General features: G+C 36.3%; 1 protein-coding gene across 12 annotated transcripts in view; it reads right to left on the bottom strand.

Annotated features, from left to right (window-relative positions):
- The window catches only part of LOC120633865 (glutamate-gated chloride channel), a 54,844-nt gene extending 38,163 nt beyond the window's left edge, over positions 1 to 16,681 (bottom strand). For 9 of the 12 annotated variants that reach the window (XM_039904246.1, XM_039904244.1, XM_039904241.1 and 6 more), the window contains exons 1-2: positions 9,726 to 9,958; positions 3,175 to 3,249 (exon numbers count right to left, since the gene is read on the bottom strand). In XM_039904246.1, the coding sequence (XP_039760180.1) occupies positions 3,175 to 3,242 (68 nt within the window). In that variant the 5' untranslated portion in view covers positions 3,243 to 3,249; positions 9,726 to 9,958. Of the gene's footprint in view, positions 1 to 3,174; positions 3,250 to 9,725; positions 9,959 to 16,552 lie in introns of those variants that run through there. The other 3 variants (XM_039904238.1, XM_039904237.1, XM_039904239.1) reach the window with 3 other exon arrangements.
- Positions 16,682 to 19,441: the final 2,760 nt, after the last annotated feature.

Here is a 19,441-nt window from a genome sequence, read left to right on the forward strand (position 1 = left end):
TGAAAGGTGATGTCGTGAGTGTTCGTATGTTTGATGAAAATCGGTTCAACGCTTGGTTCAATGGCTTGACTAGTAGAATACTATACACAATGGTAAATATTCCCACAGCACAGGAGACGTGGAAAAATGTCTTTATCTCAAAGGCATCCTTCCTACTAATCCTATGTGTGGAGTGGCTGTTGTAGTGGCTCTGGGTGTAGCTGTGTTGTGAGTGTGGCTGTGGGTATAGCAGTAAGAATGGTGAACGGAGCGTCGATGGGAGTGGGTATGGGTGTGGCTTCGGATGTAGGTGTGGCAATGGGTGTGACAATGAAAGTGGCAATGGATGTAACAGTGGGAGTGGGAGTCTTAATGAGAGTGGGTGTGACAGTGGGAGTGATAACAGGAGTGGGTGTGGCTGTGGTTGTGGGATTGGCATTGGGATTGTCAATGAGAGTGGCAGTGGGAGTAGGTCTTGCAATGGGAGTTATCTAGCTAACGAGGAACTTTGAAGACCATAAGTGCTAAAAACCTACAAAAGGGCCACAACCAGCTGTTGATTTTCTGCCAATCCCACTCCCAATGCCACAACTCACCTAATGCAACAGCCACGCTCACTGTCACGCCCATGCCACACGCTTTCTCACTGCTACTCCCACTCCCAGCCACTCCCACTGCCACTCCTACTGCCAGTAATATCCTCACCCACAACCACATCTAATCCCAGATCATCACCGTCACCCAAAAAATATACTTTTAGCAAGCGTTTTGTTAAAGCGGCCACATATTTTCGCTTATAATATTATCTCAGCCTAGACACGTTTTATATTGAAAGGGCATTGCCTTTCAAGGAATATTAACTAACGAAATAAAAACTAGAAACTTGAAAACTATTTTTTGTCTGACTGATCAAAGTCCTATATTGATGACGAAAGTGGAGTGATGACCAGACTAGTCAGTTCCTAGGTCGTAACAAATTATTTTTTAGTTCTTATTAAGCTTTTACATACACATACATTATGTCTCGGGGGTTCTTGAAATTTTTAATTTATTTTTTTCTAACAATTTCTTTCGGTAGCACTTACTCATGTTATCGTCAAAAATATAATCAGTAAACCTCCCAGTCGCAGCGGTGTACGATGTGATTTTAAAATAGAGGTCCCGGGTTTGATTTTCGGCAAGGTTAATTTCTGAATTTCCTCGGATCTGATCTGTTACCGCTACCGACAAAGCGTTCCGCTAAGCGATTTAGCGTTCCGGTACGATGTCAAATAGCAACCGATTTGCAGAACTCATTTGTGGGGTTGAGTATACGCTTTTACAACATGATTCCTAAGGAAATTCTTGACCTACCAATGCATACATTTAAAAAATGTGTAAAAACGCATCTAGTACAGCGAGGTTACTATACATTTGATGAATTCCTCAATGACAAGGTAGAATGGAAGCAGCCAGCCTCGCTCTCATCTCCCGCAAGATAGCAAAATGATTGTAAATGTTGATGTTGGAAAAGAGCAACTACTGAGTTTCTTGCCGGCTCTTCTCGGTAGAATCTGCTTTCCGAACCGGTGGTAGAGTCACACAAACATACATCTTGACGTTTCAAAAGTGCTTATAAAGTAGGCCTACTTGAAATAAATGAATTTGAATTTGAATTTGAATTTGATTTGGGATATGGGTTGATATAACTGCCACACTTCCTTACAGGTTTGCTCTCTGGCATCCTAGATGCATCAACACTTTTAGAAAAATTAAAAGAAAAGCTTTTTACAAGAGACTTGCTTTCAAGAATGTGATAAATGTCACATTAAAGTGTCATAGACAAATCCTTAAAATTGTTTTATCACCGAAATAAATTTATGTCAAAGACAAAGAAGAATTACTATGTATTTTTGAAAATATTCATGTTTAGAATTCAAATCGTATTTCATCACGTGGGTAGAGAAATGTGGTTTAAGATTTATTTCATTGCATATTTGAGTGATGCTTTACATGATGATGATGTGATGACGGCAGAGTGGCGCAGTGGGCAGCGACCCTGCTTTCTGAGTCCAAGGCCGTGGGTTCGATTTCCACAACTGGAAAATGTTTGTGTGATGAGCATAAGTGTTTTTCAGTGTCTGGATGTTGATATGTATTTTCTAAGTATTTATGTATATATAATTCATAAAAATATTCATCAGTCATCTTAGTACCAATAACACAACCTACGCTTACTTTGGGGCTAGGTGGCGATGTACAGTACTTAATACTCTATACTTGCAGTAGTTTGTTTTATCTTGAATATATCTATACTAATATATAAATCTACTAGTTGTACCCTGCCACGCTTCGCTGTGGCACATTGTGATAGAATGGTTGAGAAAAATAGATAAAAACAATCCTTGATGCGTATTATATATCATGCTAAAATTTCAGCCCGATCATTGCAGAACTTTTTGAGTTTTTGAAGCGTACACAAACCAACATAACATTTTTATTTATATAGATATGTGTTTTAGCACTAAAGATGTCCCTCCTACTTCCAGCGGCAACCAGTATTATTTGGAAATTATAGATAGTTGCAATCATTGACTGCAAATCTTACATAGACTCTTCCGCACTTAAAGTTTTAGTAGCAGGGTACAACTAGTTATATATAATTTAGGATCTATGAAGAAGTAATAATTTGCTTATGTATTTATATTCAAATTCTTAATGATGATGATTTTAGGAAAATGATTACGCTTTTTGTTTTTTTTATATTTTTATTTCTTATTTAATTTTCGCTTGGTAGTTGAGAAAATATCGTTTATGTATAACTAAGTTGTGGAAGCTTCATTAGTTTACGTGATAAGAAACTACATTACTTGTGAAAAAGCACTGTTTGAATGAAATCTGATTTGTATGGAAAAGCTAATAAATAAATAAATGAGGACGAGTTGGCAACTTAAGCGGTGATCTTTCACCGCTTCAGTTGCCAACTCGTGGCATTGGTCTGCCACGCCTCTTACGATAACACAATGAGGTTGGTTCGTTTCGGCGGACATCCGCTGGCGGAATCGCGGATGCATGCTAAAGAGTTTCCGTGGTTCCGGTTGGTGGTGGTGATCAGTCAGTAAGAGTCTGACATAACCTCCCCGTGGCGTGGAGTTATCCATGAGGATTTCCCCACGTATAAAAAAAGGTCCGAATGGTGGAAGGAAAGCCACTTACCCTGCGAGTTGTAAAATGTAGAGCGCCAGTAGAATGAGTAGGGAGCATGATGGCCGAGAGGTATCCATCCTCCTTCTGAAACAACGAGGAATGTTTAGTGATAAGCAGTGACGTCACACAGTAACTATTATAATATAATATCTTAATATATATAAATCTCCTGTCACGATGTTTGTCCGCGATGGACTCCTAAACTACTGAACCGATTTTAAATTAAATTGGCACACCGTGAGCAGTCCGGTCCAACTTAAGAGATAGGATCGCTTAGATCCTTAATTATAGTCGCAATTTTATTTAATTGCAAATTATTTGTTTATAATTAATTGACAGTCACATGTTATATATATATATATATATATACTACTATATATACTCATTTTAGGCTTAGGGATACTGAATACTTTAAAAACAAAATCAAACGCAGACGAAGTCGCGGGCAACAGCTAGTAATATATATAAATCTCCTGTCACGATGTTTGTCCGCGATGGACTTCTAAACTACCTAACCGATTTTAAATTAAATTGGCACACCGTGAGCAGTCTGGTCCAACTTAAGAGATAGGATAGCTTAGGTCTTTAATTATAAAATTCAAAATTCATTTATTTCAAGTAGGCCTAATATAAGCACTTTATAGTCGCAATTTTATTTTATTGCAAATTATTTGTCTATGATTAATTGACAGTCACAACTCACATGTTATATAGGTATAAATACTACTATACTCATTTAAGGCTTAGCGATACTGAATACTTTAAAAACAAAATCAAAAGCAGACGAAGTCGCGGGCAACAGTTAGTATAATATAATAATGTACTATTTATAACACAACAACTTACATATTTATAAACAAAAAGTAGATATAAACAGTCGACTTACAAGAAATGGTCATAAATTAGTGACATCTTTTTTTTTTTTTTATTAACGATAGGCCAGCGTTCATGCCCTTTAGAAAGCAATGATGAGGTCTAGGTTGGAGCACGCATGCCTAGAAAAAGCCTATTCACTCTAGCCTTGAAGGTACTCAAATTATACGTGGCAGGAAACACAGTTGCGGGAGGGAGTTCCACATCTTAGCGGCACGTATCAGAAACGTGGATAAAAAACGTTTCGTGCGTGTTTATGGAATATCAACCACATAAGGATGCCACCGCTCACGGTGTCTCGCTGTTCTGTGGTAGAACGGGGAATCTGCATATCCTCTGCGAAAGGTACAGGGGTCATTTGTGGAATTGAGTATACGCTTTTATAATATGATTCCTAAGGTAATTTTGGACCTGCCAATGCATAAATTTGAAGAATATGTTAAAACACATTTATTACAGTGAGGTTACTATACAATTGATGAATTTCTTAATGACGAGGTTGCTTGGAAGCATCCGGCTCCGCTTTCATCTCTCACAAGATAGAAAAATGAATGTTAAAATGTAAATTGTTGATGTTGGAAAAGAGCAACTGCTGAGTTTCTTGCCGGCTTCTTCTCGGTAGAATCTGCCTTCCGAACCGGTGGTAGAGTCACTACAAACAGACAGACTTGACGTTTCAAAAGTGCTTATACTAGGCCTACTTGAAATAAATGAATTTTGAATTTTTGGAATTTAACTGTAGAGCGGATCCGATGTGGCATGGGCTTGTAGGTTATCCAACGTCCTTCTTTTGAGCTGCGTGTATTTTGATTGATTTAAAGTAGTAGTAGTAGAGCTTATTGTGACAGAGCTCGTCCATCGAAGTACAACATAGCTGCATTGGTTTGTTCCGCAGGGACATTTAGGTTTTACGTTTTATCCCATGAAAGCAAACAGTTCCCACGGGATTTGTAAAAAACCGTAATAAACGTAGGTAAAAAACGTAAGCTAGTTTTATTAAATAAAAAAAAGCTCACGAAACCATAAAAAAGTAGAATTCACTAACGTTTTATAATATCAACCTCAAAGCGCTGGTATATTTGAGTCGTCGATCAAGTTTAAACACGGTTAGCTGTGTAAACACGCCGCTTCCGTCATTTAAATAAGTAATGGAGACACGCGAAAATTGAATCAGCCTCCTTTACCGAGGGAAACGCTCGTATTTAAACCCTCCGACTGAACGACGTTTCCTCAATTGCACTACTGATTCACATCGATTTGATATTTGACACTCAGCTCTGACTAAACGACGTAAGTTACCCCACGATCATACTACAAATTCCCAGCTTCCATCGCTCAAATTGCCGTATTTTTAACGTTTTCGTTTCAAAAATATAATCCAGGTGTGTCATATAAAACCGTAGTTTTAAAAAAAGTAGCTTCAAGCAATGTTAGTATGTCCCCTGATCAGAATTGTGATCTAAAAGACTTCCCCATTCAGTTAATTTTCTAAAAGTGGTGCAATTTGTGCGATGTTCTTAAATAACCAGCGCAAAAAATTATGTCTTATACAAGGACCAATGGGCAACACGTCAGAGAAGCTACTGAATAAAGGAGCAGATCTTCTGAATTTTTAAAAGAGATTTTAAGTAATTACGTTTTTATTTTATTGAATGCAAAAAACGCAAGGCAGGTGCAAACCAAGGTTTATAGTAAATCTCCCCAGCCTCAAATGTTTTAAAACAATAACTTAAACTTAATTTTATTTCAGTAAGTAAAATGTGAAAAAAACTAGGTAGTAATCTACCGATATTCGTATCGTGTCGTGTCGTATCCGTAATCGTTAAGTCATAGAAACCCTACAGCGGATGTAAACAAATTAGTGGGGACGTGGACTGAAAACTTTCGCGTACGATGAAGTTTCCGTGGCTTTTATCGATAGTCGATAATCGATACCGTACTCGTAACTTCTAACATCGCTAAAACTACCTATTGTAATATGGGTAAAACGCGTCCAAAGTTGGGCAAGTAAAGTTTGCAACTTTGAGTTTAAAGTTCTTTACTAACCGACATCAAAAACAGCGATTTCAAATCTTTACTCGGTCGGAGGTTTCAAATAAATTCATCATTTTTTATGCCATTATTGCATGCAGTGCATTGTGTCCCAAAACAGTGAAAACGCCCCGCGCACGTCTCACTTCACTACTGCGAAATGTTGCTAGCCCACAAACTTTTCCCATTTTCGCTATTTTATGGTAAACGGTTTAACACCAGCAGCGGTTGGTTCGGCTAAGAATAATGATTGTAATTTCAATCATACAGCAACGGGTCCATGTCATTTGTTGTATGACGAAAGAGCCTTAAAGCGGCGCAGTATACTTTTTATCATGGACGAATCCAGGCAAGCTCAGATGAACAGAATCCAATTTATTTTGAAAGTATGTTTGTTGCTTTGTCCTTCGTTCACGCAGCAACGGGTGCATGTGTTTTGTTGCATGACGAAAGAGCCTTAAAGTGACGCAGTATACTTTTTATCATGGACGAATCCAGGCAAGCTCAGATGAAAAGAGTTCAATTTTCAACTGTATAAACAGTAAACTATTTACTTGTGTTTTTTGGCACCAGAGTATAAGGTAATAAGTATTAAAATGCACACGGGGCATGGGGCACAAATGCCATTTTACAGACGTCTTGGAGTAGGTACACTCATTTTACTCACAAATAAATAAAACAAATTAAAAAAAAGAAATTAAAAAAAAAAGTAAATTTTCTATCACACCAATAAAAAGTATAAATAACAGTAGATTTGGATATTTTTTTTAATAATTTATAGCCTTTCTTTAAATAATATTAAATTACCATATAACAGTAACCTAAAGACAAATCACTTCTAAACGCATTTACAAGTGTAAGGGTGTGCGTATGAACGTGTGTGCGAATTATCGTTTTAACATTTTCTATGATCATAACCTTTTTATGTTGCTGTAGCAATTAGATTAATGACCAGTGGTGAGCGCATTTGTCTTAAGTTGGAGGTTCCGCGTTCGATCCCCTGCGGAATTTATAATTTTTAATTTATAATTCTGGATTTTCACTTATCTGGACTGGTGGGAGGCTTCGGCAGTCGCTAGATACCACCCTACTTACAAAGCCGTGCCGCCAAGCGATTTAGCATTTCGGTACGATACCACACAGAAGTTGATTAGGATTCGACTCCCGCAACTGGAAATTGTTTTTGTGATAAACATGAATGTTATTATAAGCATTTATATATATATTATTCATAAAAATATTCATCAGTCATCCTAGTACCCATAACACAAGCTACGCTTACTTTGGGGCTAGATGGCGATGTGTGTATTATCGTTAAGAAAAAATCGTTATAACTATGAAGTTTTATTCCAGGTAGAACGAGATTTACTGAAGTTATTTCATCATCCTATTTTATTTAACCGCGTGTAAATTATAACAAACTATCAAAACGGACAGTGGGAAGAAAACTAACTCATTTCATCTCATTTGGAAGTCCGCCAGTATACCGTCAGAGCTCCGACGTCCTCTGACGAAAGGTGAGACTAGGTGTCACAAAATTAGTTAGCTAATTTGTGTTAAACGCTATTTCACCTTAGTTTAATAATATAACGTGAAATAATCCCTACTAATATTATAAAGGCGAAAGTGTGTTTGTTGTTCACTAATCAACGGGCAGTTGAAACGGTTTTTGCATTGTTGGCGTATCGTAATTTAGGATTGACGGCCGATTGGCGCAGTTTGAAGCGACCCTGCTTTCTTAGTCTAAGGCCGTGGGTTCGATTCCCACTACTGGAAAATGTTTATTTATGTTTATTACTCATAAAAATATTCATCAGTCATCTTAGTACTTACCCATAACACAAGCTACGCTTACTTGGGGCTAGATGGCGATGTGTGTATTGTCGTAGTATATTTATTATTTTATTATTTATCGGTAGTGCCCCAAAAGGGCAAGAACGACGTGGAGACTAAAGTATATTTTTTCATTAAGTTATGCTAATTACTTAGGTACCTATTACAGTTTAGTTTCTTTTTTTAAGAATAAGGTATAATATTAAATAAGTGTATTCGTTTATTGCACGCATGGTAAGCCTGTAATGATAAATTAAGTATGTAAATAAATAAATAAATAAATAAGCTTCCATTAACACATGCAGACAATTAGAACAACGACCCAAATTGTCCCTGCCAGGGTTAGAACCCGCGACTTTCCACTTAGAAGACAAAGCTCGCGACCGCTTGAAGGAGGTCGACAAAAAACTTTACTTTCTTTGCACCTCACATTTATATATCTACGACTAATGACTACGAATGAAAGAGGCATTACTGCCCAAGTGGGTTTTAAAGAATAACATAAATCTTATGCACTAGTGGTTTTAATCACAGCCTTGGTAAGGTAATATTCGTGATAAATGGCTGTCAGTTGGAAAAAAATATGCAGTGTTAATTTTTGGATCTTGGCGATAATTATGGATTAGAAATTTAGTTTTTTTTTTTATTAACGATAGGCCAGCGCTTGACGACAATCATACCCGTTAGAAAGCAATGATGAGGTCTAGGTTGGAGCATGCTTACCAAGAAGAAGCCTATTCACTATTGGGCCCTGAAGGTATTATACGTGGCTGGACCAACAATGAAAAAATTTAATCCAAAATAAACTTATTTCAAGTAGACTTACTCTACAAGTACTTTTGAAACGTCAAGTCTGTCTGTTTGTAGTGACTCTACCACCGGTTCGGAGGGCAGACTCTAACGAAGAGTAGCCGGCAAGAAACTCAGTAGTTGATCTTTTGAATTTGATTTTCAATTTAACATTCATTTTCCTATCTTGCGAGAGATGAAAGCGGATTTTCCAAGCAACCTGCTGTCATTCAAATTCAAAAATTAATACATTGTTTTAACTTATTGCTAGATCAGTGTAAACGTTGGTTGGCAAACAAAGCATTATAAAGGCGGAAATGTAAATGTATGTTTGTTTATAACCTACATTCGACTCAGCCGTTAAACCTATCTAGATAATATTAAGCACACATGTAGCTTGAATCCTATACGATGGTTAGGCATAGGATTATCCTGGAAAAACTGCTGGTAAAAGTTATCCGAGGGGATATTCTCATTAGAATTTTTGCAAAAGCCTAAAATAAAAACGACACAGTACTCTTGTTTAACTGCATTTGAAACACAACCAAAAACTTATATGTTAAAATTATCAGGTAAATAAAAACATGATGTAATAGTTAGTTCAAAAAATAATTTTCAAAATTATTTGCATCGGTTTTCCACGGTAGTTTTCTCAAGCGACTCAAGTCACGTTTTGTAAGACCTTTATAATATCCTCTTCAAATTTGAATGGAACTGTCAAAAACTATACAATTAAAGAGTTTTTTAATGACAAGGTTTCTTGGAAGCATCCGGCTCTCACAGCATAAAAAAATAAATGCTAGATTGAAAATTGTTGATGTTTGTTTTTTAAAATTAAAAAAAAATGCATTTCTTCAGATTTTTTTTTCAAATTTTCTTTTATAATTACATGTTATTCATATGCCTAGAAGATTCAATAAAAGAAGAATCTTTGTAACTTGTAGGTACGTAATCATCTGTCGTATTTTTATTTATTTAGGTGAAAGCTTCCACCTATTCCATATATCTTTATCCAAGTAAAGAAGGAAACATACCTTTATTAAATCCACTACAGGAATGCACTTGCAGTACCAACTTTCAACTATCACGAACTATAAATAAAAGCGCACGCCGCTTGCCAAATGCACTTATTAAATGTCGACACAAATTAATATAAATGCACGATACAATTTATTATCTGTTATTATTAACAAGATAATACACAAATTTATCGTATCGTATTAATTATAATGCAAATTTATTGCGTTGTGCACGTCCGTCTGGTTCGACAGCTTGGTGCCGACTGAAGTGAGAGCGGAGACTGCAATTCGACTGAAGGCTGTATAAGCTCTGAAATCTGTCTATGTTAGGGGGGACTAGGGAGAGTACTGAAGGCTTTATGATCCTTTTTAAACAAACGACACGCATGCGACAATATCACGGTATCGATACGACATAAGATAATCCAATTATTATTATAATACTTATTTTCGGAAGTTCTATGTGGTAACGTGAAGTCGGTTTCCAAAATCCAAACGCTAGATTTTCAAAGTAAAATGAAACTTATCTTTATTGTATATAAGCTCAAATTTGTCCACAATTCTAAAGCTCTTGGCAGAGCTTTTGTTAAATAAAAATACTTATTATTTGCGACTCTAAGACGAGTGAGATTCGGTCCATTTTGCTATGACGTTATAGTGTTTCAATACGCGAAAGCGACTCCTCGTTTGCGAGCTGCAAATCTTACACTAAGGTTACAGATCTGAATACGTTGACACCACCCCTTTTCTTCCTGCAGGGCTAACACAGGCAGCACGGCTGATTTTGCTTCTTTTTAGACCAGGGCGCGTTTGGAACCCTCGTAGCTTTAGTTTTAAGTTGACGAATTTATTTATCCCCATCAACTCACTCCTATGTCATATTTTACATGTAATGTACGCATCAAAAGTGTCATCTATTAGACTTTGAATAAAGAAACCTTTGACTTTGACTTTGACTTTGATATAATTGTCTCCTGTCCATGCTAGCTTTGCTGTGGGTGTCGTGCGTGGCGACTAAAGGGATGACGTAGATTATGCAGCAGCGTCCTATAAGCTACTACCATCTAATGTGATAACCAACCAAAAATAATGGGCAAACCCTTTGCGAGAGGCCTTTAGTCCAGATGTGTACAGTTTAAGGCTATTAAGGAATTATGATTACCTAAACAGCAGACTCGTTCAGACGTTTTGTATTGTAACACTAAACGATCGACTCTGTCATACAACAAAACAAAAGAATTACTGAATCTTTAATAAACAAAACGACATTAGTTCGCGGATCTAAAGAATAAGTTCCACCTAAACATAGCTGAGAAAAACATTTTTGTTTGTTTGAATATAAGAAATGGAACTGGCTATGAGAGAAAGAGAGAAACTTAATGTGTGCTCGCACCTGTCTCTCTTGCCCCTACAGTAATATACGAAACGTAACTCTCCCTCTTTCTGTCTTCCCTAATCTCACTCTGAACTTACATTCGCCTCGCCCGATCACACTTTTCGTAACGCTCTCGCCACAAAATTTATTTACAAATAAAATTACACAAATTTTATTGTGATTAGTTAGAAAATACCAACCAAAAAAAGAAAATAAAATATTTTTTTTGCAATTTTTGGTGTTCACTTTCTAAATTTTATATTTTACACACACTACACTAATATCATTACCAATAAGTAATAAAATAAAATAAGAATAACTATGATATACAGGTAAGTTTACATGTGCTTTGGTTTATTTCATCCCAAATTAGGAGAAAAAAATACTGACACAAGAGTAAAGCGACACCTTTATGTGAAGAATACGTTCAAGAATAATTCATTTTTCGTTCCGAAAAACTACACAGATTATTAATAGAAGTTTTTTCAACATCAAATACCAGGACATAACACACTAAGCAATCTAGACTTAAAATCAGTAAAGTCAATTTCATATAAAAGGTATAAAAATATCTTTTTTATATTTCAAATAAAAGGTCACTAACGATCGAGTAAATTCCATCAAGTAGGATATGAACCCGTGACATTTAAGATTCCAGTCTCCTTTTTAGCTTTTCCTTTGATAACATTTCATTTCAGTGGAGAGGCAACCTAAAATTAAAATGGGCGAGGAAATCGTGACCTTTGACCTCAGAAAGAAATTAAATGTCAGAAGAAAATTTTAACGTCAGGAAAAATGTAATATGGCTGACAATTCACGTGGAGGGATTTTTACATCATCATAACAATTTCAAGTATAAACCTACATTTAATAATGCAGTGTGGAGGTGATGTTATTTCTTTTTTATATTTTTTAGACCGGGACACGACTGCAATCACACCTGACAGTAATTGATGATGCAAAAAATGGAGCGTGCTTGCCTAGAAGATTCCTATACAGTATACACCCTTTTTTTAAATTTATATATTATACTTATATGTTTATATTTCTCAACTCTAGCTCAACGAGTCGCGAAGCTTAATTGGCAATGGGCCGGGCACATAGTTCGGAGAAAGGATGGACGTTGGGGTCCCAAGGTGTTGGAATGGCAGCCCCGTACTGGTAAGCGCAGCGTTGGTCGACCCCCAACGAGGTGGACAGCGCGTCGCAGGTAGCCGTTGGATCCAAGCGGCTCAGAATCGTGGAACTTGGAACTCCCTACAAAAGACCTATGTCCAGCAGTGGACGTCTATCGGTTGTTGACTTATATTTCTTATTACCTTATTGCTTAGGTACTTATAATTTTATAGCGGTGGTAGCCGAGTGGATAAAACTTTAGCCTACCTTCCGGTTACCTAGTTCGATTTCCAGCACGCTAACTTTTCGGATTTTTTTCAAAGTTATACTTACTTCTTTTGGCGCGTTAAGGAATAATCATGAGAGTAAATTTTTAGGATGCGCGCGCACACCGTCATAAAAAACCGACACCCTGAAGTTAGCTATATAAGGTTTGACAGTGTACACTTACAATTGTCAAAGTCTGCGGGCGCATTCCGGTGATTCAATTGATTCAATTGTATATAATTCTCAAATTTCAATGTTGTCCGTTAATGAATCTAATAGTATTCCAAATTTATTTATGTTTATTACGTCCATTTCTTTAAATATATAGAAATATATTTTTTGTGATATTCAAATAAACTTTATTCAACTTTAGTTAGTTATAACTAACTGATAATGCGTTATAATAAAACTTTCAATTTTTGAACACTTTGAATACCGTTTTCTACAAACGTAGAATAAGGCGAGAGATGAAATTTATGAAAAGATTTTTAATTTTAATCTTGTTTAGCCAAAGGAGTGTAACTTCTTACGAGTGTACATAAGTACACACACGTTTTTTTTAAATTTGAGCAATGAATATTTCACTTGCTTTAACGGTGAAGAAAAAAAGGAAAACTTGCATTCCTATAATTGAGAACTTATAGGAATGCAAGTTTTCCTTTTTTTCAGCGTGTGAACTCTACCAATCCACAGTGGGCCAGCGTGGTGGACTACGGCCTGAACCCTTCTCATTCTTAGAAGACACCCGTGCCTTGTGGGCCGGTAATGGGTTTATATTAAAGATGATATAAAATTCATAATTAATTGATTTCAAGTTGACCTAATATAAGCACTTTTGAACCGTCTGTCTGTTTGTAGTGACTCTACCACCGGTTGGGAAAGCCGATTCTACCGAGAGGAAGCCGGCAAGAAACTCAGCAGTTGCTCTCTTTCAACATCAACTGTTTTCATTTTACATTTTTCATTTTAACATTTTTTTTTGTCCGAGGGAGATGAAATCGGAGCCGGATGCTTCCAAGCACCCTTGTCAAAAATAAATTCATCAATTGTATAGTGACCTCGCTGTAATAAATGTTCTTTAACATATTCTTTAAACTAAAAAAACTTAAAAAAGTTTACCATGTTAATTAAATTACAACATAACTTGTTGTATGTTACTTTAATAACACTTCAGTTAAGTGGAGCGGCAACCATACTTTTTGCCCGACCTTTGACCTCGCGCGGGAATAAAGTGTAAATGTCAGAGCTGACAGGTCCATATGCAGGAACCGCTAAAGGTCAGTTTACAGAATACATTTCTCTTTGTAAAATAACCTTTCAAAGTTTGATGTGATACTAAATATAGTTAGAATTTGTGGTCGAAAGCTTTAGTCGACAATTTAAATTAGTTATGCTTTTAACTAGTGCCTAGAAATCCCGAAATGAAAAAGAGCACACACCGTGACCCGACTCGCACTTGACCTGTTTTGTTTTTTTTATTCTTCTTTTAATGCCAGGTTTATTTGTAGGTACTAAAATAGAACATAGCATATTTTTAATTGAAATTTGTTTTAGGAAGCAATCATCAAATTGCCTCAATTATTGCGCATAAATTATGTAATAAAGTGCTTCCGCTTTTTGCGTGGTACACTCTGGCACAAAGTCAGTTTGACAAGACAATGCTACTTCAAAATCGTACTAATATTATAATTGCGAAAGTTTTTAAGGAAAAATGGAGGGATGCATGTTTGTTACTCTTTCACGAAAAAACTACTGAACCATTTTGACTGGATTTTGGATTAGAGATAGATTATACTTTGGATTAACACATAGGCTGCTTTTTATCCCGGGAAAATGTACAGTTCCCGCAGGATTCATAAAAAAGTCGCGGAAAACAGCTGGTTTCTAAATAAAGTAGGTAGCCTTGCTCGTGCATGATAAACTACTTGCAAATTAAGTAACTGCACAGGTAATTGTCGATAAATAAGGACAAAGAAGCGGTGATAGCCCAGTGGGTAGGGCTTCGACTTCGCTTTCGGGGCACCAAGTTCAAATCCCAGCACGCACCACTAACAAACAAACAAAGTTGTATGTATTTTTAAGCAATTACTCGTATAATATCACTTGCTTCGACAGAGATGGAAAACATTGTCAGGAAACCTGCATGCCTGAGAGTTCTGCATAATATTCTCAAAGGAGTGTGGAGTCCACCAATCCGCACAAGGCCAGCGTGGTGGACTACCTACTGCCTTAACCTCTCATTGTGGGCTATATTACTAAGCTTCTATACTGTGAAGCCAAAAAGCCGCGATGTAGTTTTTTATCAAAAATATTAAAGTCTCTCTTTGGATGATATAAGGATTCTAACAATACATCATACATCCAAATCTGTTGAGGAATTTAGACGTTTTGATGAATATTCGATAGAAGCAGGCGTTACTTTGCAGAATTTCATGATTTAAGTTTAATTTGCTGTACTTGCGAAATAACTACTTTTTGCGAAATGCAATAGAATGTGTATGGTGTAATTTGTAATTTCTCAAATCTTTAAACTCCACACCAAACTGATCTTCGACAATGTACTCTCGGAGTAGGTATTGCAAATTAATGTTAATTATCATAAAACGGATTTTTGTAATTTTGAACCAATATACTATATGTTACTTAATGAATCCTGAAACATTACGCTCTTTTTAGGCAGTCGCGTGATAAAACCAAGAATATCAAAAAGTATCTCAAAAACAAAGACAATTGTTACGCAAAGCAGTCAAGAGATCCTATAGAAGCAACTGTACACAAATAATAATAAATTAACTTGTCAAACTTCGCGCCGTGGTGGCTTTCAATGTAAAAGCCGCATCAAAATCGATCCAGGAAAATAGTACCTATTATATTAAATAGCATCGAACTTATTATTTTAAATTATCCTGAAATAGGTATCGAACCGAAGACCTTGTAATCAGAAGTAGAAGGTTTTAACCACTATACCAAGGAGGCAGTTGCCTTTCCCCAAGACATGACCAGAAGTCGAACGTTCTAGACTACAAAGAAAAGAACTTGTCTCAAAAAGTGCTTAAGTGATTTCGACTTTCAAAGTTATCACTTATAAATAATTGTGACATTAACTGACAAAAGTTGTGTTGCAAATGCAAATAACGAAGGATCAAAGGTAACAAAATCCAAAAATCTATTATAAACCAAGTTGATGAACAGCAATGGACGCTTTTCAAACGTTGTGCGTAGTAGAGAAAAGCTAGTTCCAATGTCGGGTCAGAAATCAATAAAATCAGGATGTACGAGCGACGTGACGGCGGCCATTTTGAATACTGTATCCGATTGAACTCTCGTTACATTCAATTGACTAAATAAATTGTATATAATTGTAGAAAACGCTGGATTAATTTAAAATAAGTATCCATAATTACTATTTAAAGCATTGTAACCTTTTGAATCCCTTAAAATCTTCGGTTATTGGTATATTTATTGGGCGGGGTTTATGCAAACAATATGGCGGCGCGTATCGATAATCTGGAAAATGTAACATGGCGTCCTGTTCGAACCCTGTTACTTATTGATTGGCGCTCTTATCTAAAGTTCCTAATAAATTAAACCTCAAACTACCTCACGAAATGATGAAACGGCTATAAATAGAAACCGCATTTTGTAAAGATCGGCCTAGAGTGAAGTTTGTATTATTGTTAACTGAAAACGTTGGGCGAGGCCAGAAACCATTTCTGTCAATAGATGGCATTGACTCGAGCGCCATCTATCGTCACAGTTTCACAGACTTCATATTTCTATTTATAGACGAAATTAAATGTAGGTAAAAAAGTTTCAATAGATATTTTTCTTAAAAGAAAACAGTTACCAATCTTAATTGCAGGCGGTAAAGGCGGTAAAGGCGATAGTCTAAAAATAGATTTTGAGCCCAGCAGTCCCAGCTGTGGGACTGGAACAGCATGAGGTTTTTGAATAACTAGTCTATTACGTACCTTGCGGGCTGAATAATCTCCATACTTAGCTCCTCGTGTGTCCTTATCGGGCTGAAGCTGGGCTAACTAACGGAGTTAGAGGGGTGACTGAGATATTTGAGAAAATAACTCACCTTTAGCAGAGTCCCATCTCCAGTGGATTCCGAGGGCGCGCACTCTTCAAAAAAACCGCCTAATACAAAAGGTGGGCTAAAAAATTACTGATAAATGTTAAAAAATAAAAACGTCTGAAATGCTTGCGACGGAGCTCGGCGCTGACTGACCCGGGATGGCGGTGCGGGCATCTCTATTGATCGCGGAGCTGCGCAGCCTCCGACCCCCGCCGGGTCGACTCCGGATCTCTCGCTTCGAAACAGGTGAACGTTTCGAGGTGTACTTGATTCATTACCTGCTTTATTTATGTCCCCAGCCATTATCGATCAAACTTATATTTATTAACCAACGAACTGCCGCTAAAACGAATTGGCTATTTATCCCAATAGTCTGGGAGAGATGGCCAGATGAATTAAAAGAAGAAATACGCCGGTTTGATTTATAATTTATAGTTTAAAACGCGTGGAAACTTAATTACTTTACAGTAACTGTGCCAAAACAAACAAATATAGTAAAATCTATTTTTTATTTATTAATTTATTTATCATAGGTAGGTAGGTATATGCACAAGTAAAGTAAAGTTAATATAATTATTATACAACCAAATGCGTACTTCACATCTTATATTGGTGAGTATGTAATAAATGTATGTAATGGTGTAATTTAAAATCTCCTATAGCTAAGTAAAAAACTTGTATTACAGGTGACGAGTGACGACAGTACTCTCCTTGTTGACTCGATGATTGAGTGTATGATTGTGCTTGTCTGAGTTTGCGTCGCGTAATATGATAACCCAGTCTTAAATTTAATGTTTAAACAAACAAAAAACTAGAATTTACTTACCTTTTAATTTTTTTTGAAAAATACAATTTTATTAATTTAAAAAAAAAACTCACGGACACTCGCCATCGGTCACCAAACGAAGCGTGAATTAATATTAGTGCCATCTATTGTCTTTTAGTCGGCATATTACATATTCCCAATCTCTCCCGTAAGGCCGAATAGACTGATAGACTGATGAATATTTTTATGAATAATATACATATACTTAATATAAATATAGATAAACACAGAATCTGAAAATTCATTCATTCATTCATGTTCACCACACAAACATTCCCCAGGCGGGGAAATTTATGGATCATCAACATCATCACATCAACTCATTGCCGGCCCACTGCAGAGCACGGATCACAATGAGAAGGGGTTAAGGCACGTAGTCTGCCACGCTGGCCCAGTGCGGATTGGGTAACTCACATTTTGGAGAAAATTAAGTAGAACTCTCAGGCATGCAGGTTTCCTCACGATGTTTTCCTTCACCGTTAGAGCAAGTGATTTTTTTGTGTTTGAAACATACAACAACCGAATACGATGTGACGCTAAAGTACTAAATACATTAGGATAGTGGAAAAAAAAAAACTTTTTCTTGTTTATTTATTCTACTACAAGTTGCCCCTAGACTGAAATCTCACCTTATGATAATAATAATAATAATATAATAAACTTTATTCAGCTTCCACACAAAAGAAAACTAATGAAAACTAATTACTAGTTATACACTATATTACAAACTAAATGCCTTATCGAAAGGTGCTTCAGCTGAAAAGGCTGCTACCTCAGCATGCTGCTGCAGTATTTGACTACTGCAGCGCTGATTTTCACGTATAGCCTTGATTGGCGTCACGGATTTGCCGAAAAGTTTAAGAAGATGCGTAGTGAACTTGACAAGGAGAGGGAGTATACGGAAAAATAAAGTAAAATAATATAATAAATAAAATTATCAAACGATACAATAGAACCACCACCACATAAAAAAAAATATATACATATAAACAGATGTTACGCGTAAGCACGACAACAGTCAATTAGTCTGAAAGATCCGGAATGTCTGTTTATTGATAAGTTTTTTTGATTATCCAAAAAATACCTTTTTAATGGCATGATAATCGCTGATACTGTCTCTTTAAAGGTAGTGGGCTTGGAATATAACAAATTAAGTTAAAATGTTCATTGGTAGAGTAAGTACCCACGGCCGAAACCTCCCACCAGTTCAGAGAAAATTCGGTGATTAAAGATTCCCCAATTTTCCAAGTTGGAGATCAAACTTGTAACCTCCCACATCAAAGACTTCTAAATCATATCGTACAAGACAATTGCCAATGTAAAGTGCAATGTATGCAACGCAACGTATTTATGATCTGCCGTGGAGCAATATCGATAAGCTGACCCCCCCGTGCATCCAACCCCCCCTCGAGGGGGTTATCAAAGGACTCGAATGCCGCCCACTCAGTATTGATTTGACTCTGCACTTCAGGGTGTAAGGGAGGCTACCAGCCAGCCTCCCAACCTGCCACCCTTAACCGTGGTATAACAAAGTTGGTGATAAATCTATGATGGTATATATATATATAACTCTGTAGTCCTAGTAATCTGCCAGGAGTCTTCGGCCGTGTTTACCATACTACCTAAAGAAGAACTAAAACATAAAGAAACACCTCCTTAGCTAGTAATATCGTTTATTTGACTGAACAATTATGTGCCTACCCACAACTTAAATAAATAAATATACTACGACAATACACACATCGCCATCTAGCCCCAAAGTAAGCGTAGCTTGTGTGTGTTATGGGTGCTAAGATGACTGATGAATATTTTTATAAATAAATACTTAGACTAATACATATAGTTTTGTTCTAATAAAAATAATATTTTGAAAATCACGCTTTTATAAATAAACTAGACTAATTTGGAATTAGTTTGGTCTTTTAAGCCAAGCGTGGTTTTTAGTTCTTTTGTAAACTCAATTTTTTTTTATTCCTTTTTTTTTTTATTCACTCTATTATTCATTCATACTTATTAGAATTCTTAACACTTCATAATTCAAATTTATTAAAATTTATTTTATAGTT

The sequence above is a fragment of the Pararge aegeria genome, chromosome 22, assembly GCF_905163445.1.
Source record: "Pararge aegeria chromosome 22, ilParAegt1.1, whole genome shotgun sequence".
In the NCBI taxonomy this organism is placed as follows: domain Eukaryota; kingdom Metazoa; phylum Arthropoda; class Insecta; order Lepidoptera; family Nymphalidae; genus Pararge; species Pararge aegeria.